This window comes from Lathyrus oleraceus, chromosome 4 (genome assembly GCF_024323335.1).
Source record: "Lathyrus oleraceus cultivar Zhongwan6 chromosome 4, CAAS_Psat_ZW6_1.0, whole genome shotgun sequence".
NCBI lineage: Eukaryota > Viridiplantae > Streptophyta > Magnoliopsida > Fabales > Fabaceae > Lathyrus > Lathyrus oleraceus.
The window spans coordinates 364,286,249-364,301,196 of NC_066582.1; the positions used below are offsets into that span (position 1 = coordinate 364,286,249).

General features: G+C 31.8%; 2 protein-coding genes across 2 annotated transcripts; both read left to right on the forward strand.

Moving 5' to 3' along the window:
• The first annotated feature begins 2,620 nt into the window (after positions 1-2,620).
• Positions 2,621-6,511, forward strand: LOC127137440 (uncharacterized). Its single transcript, XM_051063899.1, has 7 exons — positions 2,621-2,661; positions 2,779-2,842; positions 2,902-2,911; positions 3,449-5,699; positions 5,782-6,093; positions 6,185-6,290; positions 6,371-6,511. The coding sequence occupies exons 1-7, from the start codon at positions 2,621-2,623 to the stop codon at positions 6,509-6,511; spliced, it is 2,925 nt and encodes a 974-aa protein (XP_050919856.1).
• Positions 6,512-7,270: 759 nt separating this feature from the next.
• On the forward strand, positions 7,271-10,382 carry LOC127137441 (uncharacterized). Its single transcript, XM_051063901.1, has 8 exons — positions 7,271-7,676; positions 7,853-8,013; positions 8,101-8,313; positions 9,294-9,386; positions 9,462-9,536; positions 9,717-9,831; positions 10,140-10,168; positions 10,257-10,382. The coding sequence occupies exons 1-8, from the start codon at positions 7,271-7,273 to the stop codon at positions 10,380-10,382; spliced, it is 1,218 nt and encodes a 405-aa protein (XP_050919858.1).
• Positions 10,383-14,948: the final 4,566 nt, after the last annotated feature.

The following is a 14,948-nucleotide window of genomic DNA, read 5'->3' on the forward strand; positions in this document are numbered from 1 at the left end:
ATCATACCTCTGTATACCTTTTGCTATACCTTTGTGCTTACCCCATATTTCTCAAGAATACATGTAGGATGCATTGGTGTTTTCGCTATTTTGCATTTTGACATGTCAAACTTCTTCAAAAGTTCTTTGGTATATTTGTCTTGATGAATATATTTTCCTTCTGGACTTTGATTAATCGGGATACCCAGAAAGAACTTGAGTTCTCTCATCAGACTCATTTCAAACTTTGCCTGCATTGATTTAGCAAATTCCTTGCACAAAGTAGCATTAGAAGAACCAAATATGATATCGTCCACATAAATTTGAACAACAATGATATCATTTTTAAATGTTTTATAGAACAAATTTGTATCAACTTTCCCTTTGGTAAAATCATTTTCTAAAAGAAATTTGCTTAGTCTTTCATACTATAGCGGTAAATTCGTGACCATCAAGCTATGGATAAACTTGACGTCAGTAAAACCAGGATCGCCACCGCACTTTTTTTGTTTCTAAAGGAAAAGGGAAAAGTAGGAATAAATCCCAAAGATAAGAAGTTTTCAAATCAAAACTAATAAAATGCCAGAGATTGCAGGGTTGCTTACACAGAGGGAAGGTGTTAGCACCCAAAGTGTTCTAGGTACTCCTAGGGAGCCCTTTTTTATGTGTGCATATGTGTTTGGTATAAAAGATGTTTGAGAGAAATAGAGTGTGAGGATGAGAAAAGAATTGATTGATTATATTTTTATGTTTGACAAGACCTTTGGACTTCTGCCTACGTACCAACATACAAATGAGGGATCAAAATCTCGTAGTTAGTGGTAAAAATTTCAAAGTTAATGAATTGATTTTAACAAAAGGTGAATAAGAAAAAGGCACAAAGGGACCAAAAGTTTAAATGGGGTTGTTAGTTCTTTTTGTCTTTTGAAATTTTAAGTCAACATGGTTAAGATTATTTACAAGTTTGATTTAAGAAAAGTTTAAAAATTCATTGGCATAAGGCCAATATTTTGAATCATTAAAACAAACACTACTAAAAAATTAGTAAATAGAAGAGGTTTATTTGCGGGTGGTTTTAAAAACTCCTACAAATTAAACAAGTAAAAACACTCTTACTCTCTTTGTAGGAGTTTCTAAAAAATCCTACAAATTAATTTGACAAAATAGCCAAAATTTAATTTTATAATAGTTTTAAATTAATTTTCCTTTTTCTTTTTTATATTAATATATATATATTATATATATATATATTATATATATATAATATATATATATATATATATATATATATATATATATATATATGCAACAATGATTATATATATTTTTCAATTTGACAAATATCTATTAATAAAGATTAATATAGTATTTTTGCAATATCTAATAATTCTAGAAAAAAGAGTTATAAAGCAGAAAGAAAACAAGAAGAATAAAAGGTAAAAGAAAAGTAAAACGCAACTGAGAAGAGAACGATACTCGCGAAGTCTTCTCTGGCTATCGCTATTGTCGATCTTGATGGTGGTCTCTCTGTTTTCGATCTTCCTCGGCGATCTCTCAAGTCCGTCTCTCTCAATCGTGTATCTCTCCTTGGTCGCTTCGCTTCTTTCATCAGTTGAACTCGTATCTATTTTTCGGTAACCCTCAACATGTACCCATCTCTCATCTCCCTTATTTGTTCAATCAATAGGGTTCAAATCTTATATTGTATTGTTTTATTTAATTGAATAATGGTTAAATCACTTTATATGTTTAATTTACGTTAATTATAATGGTTGAGTATTTTTAGAGTTTAAGATTAGAATTGAAGTCTAACGTTGTCTCTGATCTTGTTTGATTTCTTTTATTGATCTGTATTAACATATGATACCTCTGTTATCATTCAACATTCAGCATTTAGATGAACATGATACCTATTTTATCTTGTTCTCCATTGAATGCTTCATGAATTTCTTGAGAAGCCTACACATCTTGTGTTAGAATAAAATATTGTGTTATAATAAAGTTTCCTTTGAATATAATTTAATTATTTGAATTCTTTTTATTAAACCATCAACATTATGTTCTTTTTAAATTTTGCAATTGTATTATATTACAAGTGATGATCAGAAAACTGGAAATGGTGCGTAATTAGCAATAGATTATCCACTCATCCAAATAATACCTTATAGTAGGGATTATCAAAAATAACTCTGATAAGTTAATACTAAAATCTCATGTAACTTTCTGCAATTCATAGCATGCCATTTCAAAATTACCTCAACAAAGTTACTTGTGTTGTTGGTATTCTGTATATACAACTTTTGACTGTGTTACATCAGAAAACTTTTAATAGGAGTAACCTACAAGTTTCATTTGTTTGTACTTTGTAGACATTTCTAATGTGGTGGCTCACCTTGTTGTTGCATATCATGCCATAATTACATATAGTATCTAGTATATCACTATAGAATTTTATCCATGTATCTAAATATATAGAAATGTGAGTTGAAATTAAAACTAGTTTGTGAATATCTTGTAGAACCATCTAAAATTTATTTATAACTTTAGGACTACACTAGTTGATATGTATATGTTTATTTACATAAAAAAAATTATTGGGAGGTCCTACATATCATAACCAAGATATGTCTTCTCTGTCTGAATGTCGTTCACTGTTATGGATGGAGAGTTCCTCCTCGATCAGTTAATGACTTGAATACTATGCAATTTAGACCAACCTTTGACGATGCAATTCTAATGAAGTTTGATTTTCTTATCCACCTTTTTTTTAGTTCTAACAAAGTTTATTGCTACATGTAGTTCTTTTTCTCTATCAATGTGCATTGGAGCTGCAGGGTTTTGCGTTGTGTTTTGTCTTGATCAGGTAAGAATGACAAACTTATGTAAACTTGAAACAAATTTAACTTTATCCAATATATATAGGTTATTAAAGGTTATTAGGAAGTGAGTATTTTGTATATTTATAAAAACATATTTTGGCTATTTATAATATTTTTTCATTATTAAAAAAATAAAATTTGTTAATAGAAGTGTAGTTTGCTGAAACATACAAGAAATGCTTTAGTTAAGAAAAGTTCACAAAATATCTTTATATAACATTTTGTGTTGGTCAAATAATCTATATTATTAATTTATCTTGCACGAGTATGAAAAACATGTAAATTAAAAACTTTTAAGATATCAAACAAAACATTTCTCTTAACAGGGTTTAACTTGTGTATCTTTTATAACTAAAACATAAAGAGATGTTTGATAATTAGCCTAAATAAAAATGTGACATCAAAACCAAACATGACATCTGTACTAATATGATAAATTAAGAAATGCATATTTACTAATGCTAATAAATGGAATTGTTAAAATATGTATTCTTACTTTCTTGCTCACGCTTCTTTGAAAATATGTGGGTGAAACTTTATTGATCTTGCTATTATTTTACTATGTTTTTTGACTTCTTTTTTAATTGTAGTGAATACAAAAGTAAATATTGATTTTAATCCTGGGTTTATTATGGATAAATCTTGGATTTCTAAGCAACGACATACAGATGAATACTTAATTGGATTAAGTCAATTCTTAGATTTTGCTTTTGAGAATGGAGCTATTGATAATACGATACGATGTCCTTGTCCGAAATGTGGCTGGAAATACCGTACTAGAGACATAGTTGAGGATCATTTGAAGTTTCAACAATTCCCCAAACACTATGTCACGTGGAACCTTCATGGGGAGAGAGAAGTACCAACATCTTTTCGAAATGAAAATATTGCGCAAAAGATACATTTCTTTGAAAATTCGATAGAAACAATGGTCAAAGATGCATTTGGGCATTATAAAGAGCAGGAGACTAATATAGACGAATCACACCTACCAGAGGAAAATGAAGGGCCAGACGAGGATTCTAGTGATTTTCATGAGTTTATTAACGATGGAAATCAGACATTACATGAAGGAAGCAAGGACACAAAACTAGAATTTTTACTCAAACTATATCATATAAAGATTTTGTGTGGATTAAGTGACAAGGCGTTGACGATGATACTAGATTTATTGAGAGAGGCATTTCAACAAGCAAAGTTGCCTCCTTCTTTTTATGAGGCAAACAAAATCATCAATAAACTTGGTCTTAAATATACCAAAATAGATGCATGTCCAAATGATTATATGTTATATTTGGGAGATGATGAAAAAGAGTTGAATGCATGCAAGCATTGTGGAACATCTCGATGGAACCTCGAGAAGAAGAAAAAACAACCTTTAAAGGTTTTACGCTACTTTCCGTTAAAACCAAGATTGCAAAGATTGTTCATGAGTTGTAAGACTGCAAATCATATGAGATGGCATGCCTCAGAGATTAATAAGGATGGGTTAATGAGGCATCCAAGGGATGGTGAGGCATGGAAGGCATTTGATTTGAGGCATCCTGGATTTGCTTCAGATCCTAGAAACGTTCGATTGGGACTTGCGACTGATGGTTTTAATCCTTTTGGTGCCATGAGTCTTTCCTATAGTATTTGGCCAGTATTCTTAACTCCGTATAATTTTCCTCCTTGGATGTGTATGAAGCACACCACTTTCATTTTATCGATGATCATTCCAGGAAAGGAGATTCCTGGAAATAAGATAGATGTTTACTTGCAGCCCCTTGTAAAAGAGTTAAGTGAGCTATGGAATGATGGTGTAGACACATTTGACGCCTCAATGAATGAAACTTTTAGAATGCGGGCAGCTCTTATATGGATAATTAGTGACTTTCCCGGCCTAAGGAGTCTATCTGGTAGGAACACCTATACTGGTTTGGCTTGCCTAACTTGTAATTTTGACACTGAGCCTTGTCGTCTTAATCATGGTAGTAAATGGTGTTTTATGGGTCATCGTCGTTTTTTGAGAAAAAATCATCAATTTAGATTTAATCGTGTTCGCTTTGATGGAAGTATGGAGGAACGAAATCCACCATCAAAAAAATCTGGATCCGACATTTTAAGGCAAATAAATAATCGTAATGGAGGAGCAATGTTGGATGGTTGCAAAAAAAGGTCAAGACCAGGACCAAAGCAATGGAGGAAAAAAAGTATATTCTTTGAACTTCCTTATTGGGAGTATAACTTGTTGCGACATAATCTTGATTTTATGCATATTGAAAAAAATGTGTGTGACAATGTATTATATACGATGCTCAATGATAAGAATAAATCAAAAGACAATCTCAATGCTCGGAAAGATTTGAAACAAATGGGTATAAGGCCTGATCTTTGGCCTGATGAAAAAGGGACGTATCATCTTGCGTTGTATTCACTGACACGTGATACCAAAAAGTTGTTTCTTAAAACTTTGAAGAATGTCAAACTAACAGATGGTTATTCAAGCAACATTTCAAGATGCGTTAATGAGGCACAACAAAAGATATTCAGACTGAAAAATCATGATTGCCATATTATACTGGAACAACTTTTACCATTTTGCATACGCAATTTATTGCCACACAATGTTACAACAGTCTTGGTGGAGTTATGTTCATTTTTTAGAGTTCTTTCTGGGAAATGTTTGAACCTGTCAGAACTTCAAATTCTCCAAGATCGCATAGTTATTACACTTTGTCACATGGAAATGTTATTCCCTCCATCATTCTTTACAGTTATGGTTCATTTAACTGTTCATCTTATAGAGGAAGCTAAACTTGGAGGTCTGGTGCATTATAGATACATGTATCCCATAGAGAGGTAACATAATCATATTTTCAAATTAAATCATCTCTCTGTCTCTAGTCCACTTTCATTTATGCATTATCCATGATTTTGGTAGGGGATTGGGTCATTTAAAGTCTTTTGCGCGTAACAAGGCTCAACCAGAAGGTTCTATAGCTGAAGGTTACTTAGCCGAAGAGTCTCTTACTTTTTGTTCTCGATACCTTGATAATATAGAGACAAGATTTAATAGACCTGGTCGTGTTTGTGATGACCCAAATGAGGATAAGTCTTCCTCTACATCATTTATCTTTCCTCAACTTGGTAAACCAGTAGGAGCTTCATCAACATTCACTTTAACCCCAATGCAAAAGTTACAAGCTCATCGATATCTCCTTCTAAATTGTGAAGTAGTAACGCCATTTATTGAGTGAGTAATTGAAAAAAACATCATCTCCTTTGTTATTAGCCTACTTAAGACATATTAGTTACGTGATTTTATTTATATATAATTCTTGTAGGGAATTTAGACAATTCATAAAAAGAAGTTCAAGGTCAAGAAGACTTTCAGCTACAGAGATTGAAAAGAGATTAGTTAAAGAATTTGCTGATTGGTTTAAAAAACGGGTAAATGGAAAGTAAATAGTTATTCCTATTTTCATGTTCACATATTTAATTTTGTCTAATACAATAATTGTTTTATATAGATTTTGAATCCAGAAACATTAAGTACAATGTCTACCGACCTTAAAATTCTAGCTCGTGGCCCTTTAACAGTGCAAGAAGATTTAGTGCTTATAACATCAATGGTTTCAAATTTCGAACCTTGGCTCGAGAAGCGGGATTGAAAACACAAAACAGTGGGGTTTTCTTAACATCCAAAACTTCTTGTGTTTCGACCAGTGTTGACGGAAACATGAGACAAGCAGACTTACCTTATTATGGGAAGTTGGAAGATATCATTGAGATTAACTACTATGGTTGATTCAAAGTTATTCTTTTTAAATGCAAATGGGCTGACACTACATGTGATAGAGGGTACAAAAAAGAATAGATGGAATTTTAATTGTGTAAATTTTGAGAGATTGATTCATAATGGTGATCGGGAAGAACATGATCCGTACATTGAGGCATCTCAAGCACAAATGACATATTATGTAGAAGATTTGGTTAATATAGGATGGAGTGTTGTCGTGCATTTAAAGGCAAGAGATTTGTATGAAATGGGAGACAAAATAGAAGAGGAAGTTTATGAAAATGAGCCATACGAAGAGCAACACCTTGACCAGCTTGGTAACATTCATGATGAGTATGATCAATTGGCAACAAACCATTTAAGTAATGATTCAGTTGAATGAAATATGGTTGTTGACTTGGAAACAGATACAATGTTTGAATATAAAAATATTATTATTACTCTATTTAAGTAAAGGTAATACTTTAAATTTGTTGAAGTTTTAGTCATTTTGTTGAATATTTACTTTCTTACATTTCACCTTTTTATACTTAGAAGTGTAGTATACAATCATAGATTTACCTTTATTTGATTTGAGTTTCAATTAACTTCATTATATTTAACAAACTTTATTTATTATAAGCATGCAGCCATGGTAAAGGTTAAGCGGTTTTCAAATCCACTCAAGTCACCACCTCAAATAGTAGGTACAACTCATCCTCCACCTCAACCTCAACCTCATGCCATACTTCAAACTCAATCTCCAACTCAATATCAAGCTCCTTCTTTACGGCCTTCACCTCCGGCCCAATGTCCAACACATATCCCAAGTCATCCTCCAACTCAAACCCAACTTCATTCTAGACTTCAAACTCAAGTTCCAGCTCATTCTTCACATCATATTCAAGATCCAACTCAAACTCAAGCTCCAACACATAATCCAACATATACTACACCGACCATTTTATCGCCAACTCTTGAAGTTCCACAACAATCTCAAGAATCAAGGCAATGTGTTGGACGGGAGTCCACACAATATTGGAGTGTTGAATCAATAGGTATGCATCACATTTTCTTGCATTTTACATAACCCTTTTTAAATATATTTTTGGTTAAATGAATTATTTTATTATTAAAGATTTAGGAGGAGTTATTTAGAAGATTAAAACCACAAAAGATCAAGTAAATAACTTATCTACTGGAGAACGTGTAATTGTGCACTTTGATGACCAAGGTGCTGCATATGGCGAAGCACAAGGCTTGCTTGCTGGATATTGTGGAATATTAGCAATTGATGGTAACTTGTTTCCAATAAGTTTTGATAGATGGTCTGGACCACCACCATCAGGCATGCCAAAATGTTATTTTGAAGATTGCTTTAAAACAGACATAAAGGTATAAAAGTTGTGTATATATAACTTTACATTTATATTTAGTTTGTTCATTTTAATGCACAAAATCTAACTTTTTCTTTTTTTAAAGCCTCGATTTTGTTTTTGGACTACTGAAGCTCTTACAGAGCGATATTGTCGGCTCAGCATTGGGAAAAAGTGGGCTTCCCATAGGCAAAGATTATGGGATGGATTCTATAATCCAGTCTTAACAAGAGATGAAATTGTATCTAATGTACCACTCGGTGTAGATAAAACTCAATGGGCTTTATTTGTCAACTATCGTCTAAAACCATCTACGAAGGTAAATTGTCGAACCTATGAATATAACAGAATACAAATCTGTTTTGCATTAGCATAAATTAGAAGAAAATGATATGCAATAGTATATAGCACATGCAGCAAAACTAGATCACATTGCATATAGTAAGAACCAAATATGTATAAACTCAAACGTGAATGGTTTATACAAAATTGAAATTCAATTTTTGAAACAATAAATGCATTTGATTCGTGGCTAAATTTACAAGCCAAATAACATTTTTGTTTAAAGGGAACTATGTGCTGATTTATGCATATTAATGCATAGTTTAGTATATATGACATTGTTACAATTATGTGCTCAGAGAGAGAAATGGTTGATAGTTTCTAGTAGATCAAGCCAATAGAACTTGCCATGTAGTATTTGTATTACTTTGTAACTTGAACTATGATTACAAATTGTTTGTAATGGCTAGAAAAATATTATACATAGCTTTTGTTTTTGCTTATTATTGAAGCAACCAACCTTTAATTTGATCTTTGGTCTTATAGGACATGCTAGTTATTTGTATAAGAAACTCAAGTCATAATTTTTTTTGTATATACATTGGAATATATATATATATATATATATATATATATATATATATATATATATATATATATATATATATATATATATATATATATATATATATATATATCTGTAAGTTGCTTAATATTGAGTGATTACTAATTTTTGGCGATATCGAAGCGTTTGGATCGAAATATTCACTCACTATTTTAACTTTTTAATTTTCTACTTCTAATAACTATGATGTTGTTAACCTTTTTTGAAAGACCATATTTATGCTTTATTTAAATGCTCTTGTTTATTGCTTATTTTGAAAGAATATATCAATTTGACTCAATTTTAGTTGATCCATTCTTATCTTTAGTAATTCTCTATTTGGTCTTGCATGTGGTGTTTTTATATAAAGTTATTTGATTAATTTGTAAACTCATGTATGTTTGTTCATATAGGAGACTTGTCGCAGAAATAAGGAAATACGTAGTAAGCAAGTGGTTCCTCATACTGGTGGTTCTAAACCACTCTCACGAAAAAGACATGAAATGGTAATTATATTAATTAACCTCAGATTTTACTATAAAGATATACATCTTATTAATCATAATATTTTTATGGTGTAGTTTTTACAAGTTGGATTACAACCCAGTCGTGGACAATTATATATTGAAACCCATAAGAAAAAGGATGGGTCAGTTGTAATCTTGCAGCAAAAACTTTAGTGGTAAGTTTAATTTTATAAATATTTTTTCAAGATTTCCATTTACTCTTATGAGTTTGTTTTGTTAAACATCAAATCACTAACATGTTTGAATAGTATACTACTTATTGTGTTATTATTGTTGTGTTGTTGGGTTGATAGTTTTGTACGTCTGTAGGAACAAATTGAAGTGGGTTTGACTCAAAGCATTAATGATGAATCTATAGTTTCTCCTAATGATGTTATTGGTAAAATTTTGGGGCCTAAGCATCCTGGAAGAGTACGATGTTTAGGTATGGGAGCAACACCTAGTTATACATTTAGAAATACCAGATTTTGACTTTCAAACTCAGGTACTTCATATGGTATTTCTACATCACCATCTAAAATTTGGCAAGAGAAGTACACACACTTGGAATCTTGTCTTAAGAATATCACAGGAGCATTTAAAGCTTATATAATAATGAAAGAAGGAAGGATCCTAATGAATTAGTTGGTGTCTTTGGATCATCAAATGTGAGTATTTTATATAAACTTTACGCTGAATACTAAACTATTATGTTTTGTTGAAATAACTAATTTTTCTAAATAATAATTTTAGATTTTGTATCTTATTACATTGAAGTAGTTGTAATTTGGGAGTATATTTATATTTCTATTATGCATTTGCAAAAAAAATTAGTTGCAATTTAAAATATTTTAACCAAGTTTTTTTCAGCCAGCCAATGTCGCAGGTGAGTCAGATTTATCAAAGAATGTAACAGAACCTAATTCACCAATGGATGCAAGTGAGCCTGATTTACCAATAGATGCAACAGAAACGTCTGGTGCTAGCAACATTTGATGATTTTTATGTTTCTTTTAGTATAAGATTTAGTTTTGCAACCATATAGTGCTAGCAACATATTATGAGTTGTATTTTACTATAACATACAATATGTTACTACGTTACTACGATGAGTTGAATTTTATTGTGAATTTAAAGTCCATCATGTTAGTATGCTTTTTTGAGTAACATTACATATTTTATCATTGTTTTAAAATAGAAAAATACAAAATGATATTATTATTACATCAATAAATATAAATAATCAATTTTTTTTATAATAGTTTATAAAAAATTAGAGGAGGTTTTAAACCTCATTAAAAAAATAATAATCACAATAGTTATGCAATATTTAAAGGGGTTATAAATCCCTGCAGAATAATATTCTAATAAGGTAGGTTAAAAACTGCCGCAAAAGAACCCCCTCATAAAATACCGGCGTTCCTTAAAAACCCCCACAAATATATTGCGGCACCAGTATTTGAAGAGTTTTTGAAAACTGCCACAAATTATTTTGTGGGGGTTAAAAACCTCCACAAATTAAAAAAATAACCCCCGTTATTTGTCTATTTTTTTGTAGTGAAAGTCTAAGTTTGAAAACACAAGCAAATAATTTTTTTGAAAAGGGGGAGAGATTTTGAAATTTAAGAAATGAGAGGAGATGAAGAGGCTATCCTAAGCACAAATTTAAAAGTTAAGAGTTGAAAAGATCTGACCAATGGGATGCCATCCAATAGACAAGAATGTCATATAGAAACCCATATTCCCTTGGACTTTGACAAGCAACAAGAAATAAGCAAACAAGTGATATCCAAACATTATGAAGATCAAGGCATCAAATAAAGATAGCCACATCCAAGCAAACAATTCCAATAGCTAGCAACCTTCATTGTCTTCCCATGTATCTGATGAAATATCCCCTTGATCAACTCAGAGCAAAGCATCAGATACAAGGTTAAAATAACAATTAAGCACAAAGGTAGAGTAGCAGATGAATTCAAACAAGATCCAAGGATTGCATCAGATGAAAGCACACTTCTCAATAGCTCAGTCTCAGAATGTTGGCATTGGCCAAGTCCTTTTTGCACAAGGAATGTTTCCTAATTCTAAGTCCAAGAGTTCAGATCAAGATCAACAGTCCACCAGATGTTTTTTAGGGTTTTTGTTGTTATTAAGTATTTTAAGGTCCTAAGACCAGAAACAAAACCAAAACACACAAACAAATATATACGATCACAAAGTATGGTTCAAGTGAGCAAAGTGAAAATGACATAAACATAAACAAGTTAGATGAAATGTAAATGAGAATGAATGATAAATCACTGAAATTTAAATTGCATAAAGTAAATTACTTGAAAGTAAAACAATATTAATAAGAATTAGTCACATGTGAGTCAAAGGTTAGTCAAGTGTTAGTGGTTATTTTTTAATTGATTAAGTCATTCTTTGGAGAACACTCAACCATTCATTCACAAGTATGAATCCTTAAACCAAGACATCTTCCATGAGAAGGGCTCCAACTTGGATAATTCAACAAGTATGCCACTAGCTCTCATGAAAGGAAAAAAGGTCAAGTCTCCATACAATACCATGAAGAGTGGGAGACTTACAATCTCACTTACTAGAATGCTATGCCATTAGGGTCAAATTTAGCTCTATGTTAAGCAATCGTAATTAGACTTATGTAGAAGTCACAACTATCTGAGGTCGGGCAATAAAAATTTAGGTGTTAATGCATGTTAGAGATTTGGTATGAAGAACCAAACTCCTAAAACATACCACACACTAAAAGAAAATATCAACAGGGAGGGACCTATATCAGTCATACTTGTATTGGTTCATCTGACACAAGGTCATTGATGAACCAGTTAGCCTTAAGACATTAGATATTGGATTGGTCAAATGAGGGAATGGGAAAGAATAGGGATGAAGATGAAGAGGAAGGGGAAGATAGAAACACAAATTGGTCATGGGAGGAGTTTCATCAAATCAAAACCATTCATTCATTTTGGGAGATGAAATGTATATTTCATCAATCCCCTAAATCCAATGGTTTTGATCCAACAAAAGTCAAATCAACCTTCACCAAGGCCCAAATAGAAAGTCATACATCACAAGACCATAAAAATGGCTCAACAATATTTTTAAGCATTTAATCAATTAAAAATCCAATTAAAAGTGAATTAAAATACATTTTAATTTGGTCAAAACCTAAAATCCCTTCAAAACACCAAATAAATGGTCAAGGGATTTATCCTAGGTCAAACAAGGTCAATAGGCCTTAGACAAAAAATTTCCCTATTTTTGAAAAGTCAGAAGTATATTAAAATAATTAAAAATATGAACAAAAACTTTTAATTCATGAAAAATATCAAAATTAATCCAAAAAATAATTTTAATTCAGAATATGGAAGAGAAAAATATTTAAAGATTTTGGTGAAAGTCTCATATTTTTTAGATTAAAAATAAAATTAATATGAATTAAACAAAATAAAAGGATTAAATGAAAATTCAAAAAATAAAAAGAAATTAGAAAAAACAAGGGCCACCAGATCTCCTTCATTAATTGAGGTGGCAGATTTGATGGCCAAGTGTGTGCTTCCATCATGTTCTACATTCAACGCGTGTACACGCGTGGTAATCAGGAAGGATGTCCATGATTAAAACGTTCAAACATGACCAGATGGCTAGGAGGTGTACGAACACACCACCGGAGCTAGGGCTCCGGTTATCTTCTCCGGTGACCTTCACCGGACTGGTCAAACTTCATCTCAATGAAAAATGAAAAACAAGGACACTATTTCAAAGAGAAAATGATCAGGATCTCGAACCTGACCTCAATTTTCTCTAATTTCAAGTATATTAAAAGATACATGGATTTGAATTTTGAGGATCATGAACTGAGTTGCTTCGATTTGACCTCAAAGCAACTCAGTCTTGTTGCCCACATTGATAGGACTTCAGCTAACCAAAAATCAAAGAGAATGGTTAAGAATTGAGAGAGAATCAAAGAGATGAAGTTTCTGAAAATTCACCTTTGGCGGAGCTTGAATCTTGCTTGATCTTACTTCCAATTGGCCTTGGCTTGACTTCAAAAGCTTGCAGGAGTTGAATTGGATCAAAGAAAGGTTTGGATTCTTGGAGTTTCAACTTCAAAACTGAAGTGAAATTGAAACTCGATTTTCAATTGAAAACCTTTAATTTTATCCTCTAATGGTGAGGTTTAGGATTGCAGGTTCAAAGCTTGGGCAAGGTGTCCCCAATTCTGAGCATGGGGGGTCTTATTTATAGGCTATGCATTTTCTTTTCACACACCATTCAAAATACCAAAAATAGAAATCTCCCTTGCATGGATGAATGGGCGTGTGATAGGCCCATTCAATAATCCCAAGTGATCCATAATTCTGTGTTATCCAACTTGAAATGATGTCACATTATCATGCATAAAGGAAATGAATGTTAACCATAAATCTTACCAAATGGAACCTTGTGAAGAACTTATGTACAAGTCCTTCAATTCTTGTCCAAATGATATGATATTGGACTTTTTGAAAAGGTGAGATCAAGGGGAACAATTGTCCTTTTGAACACTTTTCCACTTGAAGCTTGGATCATAATGAAGTTTGAGGTGGAAGTTTGGAAAATCAAACATAAATGAAATTTTTCTAAGTACCAAGTCAAATGTTCACTTCTTCCACCTTGAATAACTTTTTCTATGGGATTCAAATGGAAAAAGTTCCTTCATAAAAGTTGTATCTCTTTCATACCTATTCAATTTGTACACAAATTGTGCCTCATTTGGATTTGGCATGAAGGAGTTATGCATTTTAGAAGTCGAGGAGAATATCTTGTTCAATGGTAATGGCCCAAAGTGACCTATAATGTTTCCTCTTGGAACATGCATTTGAAAGTTGAATTTGAATTTATTCAAAGAATAAAAGTTGGATAGGACATATTTAATTTTATCATGAAACTTGAATGACATTCATCTCATGAAAAATGAGCAAGTTATGGTCTTTGGAAGTTGACCTCCTAACTAGGGTTTAGACAAAATAACATAAAATCGTTTACCATAAAAATTGACTTTCCAAGCAAAACTAGCTCTTGAACTCAACATTAAAGTTGTTTGTAATGTCATAAGGAGTAACTTTTCTCTTGGAATCATTTTCATATGAGAAATATTGTAGGAGATTGGGGGTAGTGAACCCCAGTTTTGACCAGTTGACTTTCTCTAGTCAACCACCATGAACCAACTTGAAAACTTGAAACTCTCTTGATATTTTGGACTCATGGAGGATTATATATATATATATATATATATATATATATATATATATATATATATATAAGATGATGTAATATGAAGTATACCTTGAAATATTTGATCAAATGATGAAGAAACTTGCTGAGGAAGTCACACAAGATACCTAGATAAATTAAGGCTTCCAAGGCAAACAAACTTCAAACTCTTGATGAATTCGTGATCAAAATGATAAATTAAGATCATGGGGATCCATATATGATGTCTAGAGTAAACGTTCACCATCTCTTGATTAGCCTTCTTGAATTGACGGTCTCAAACCC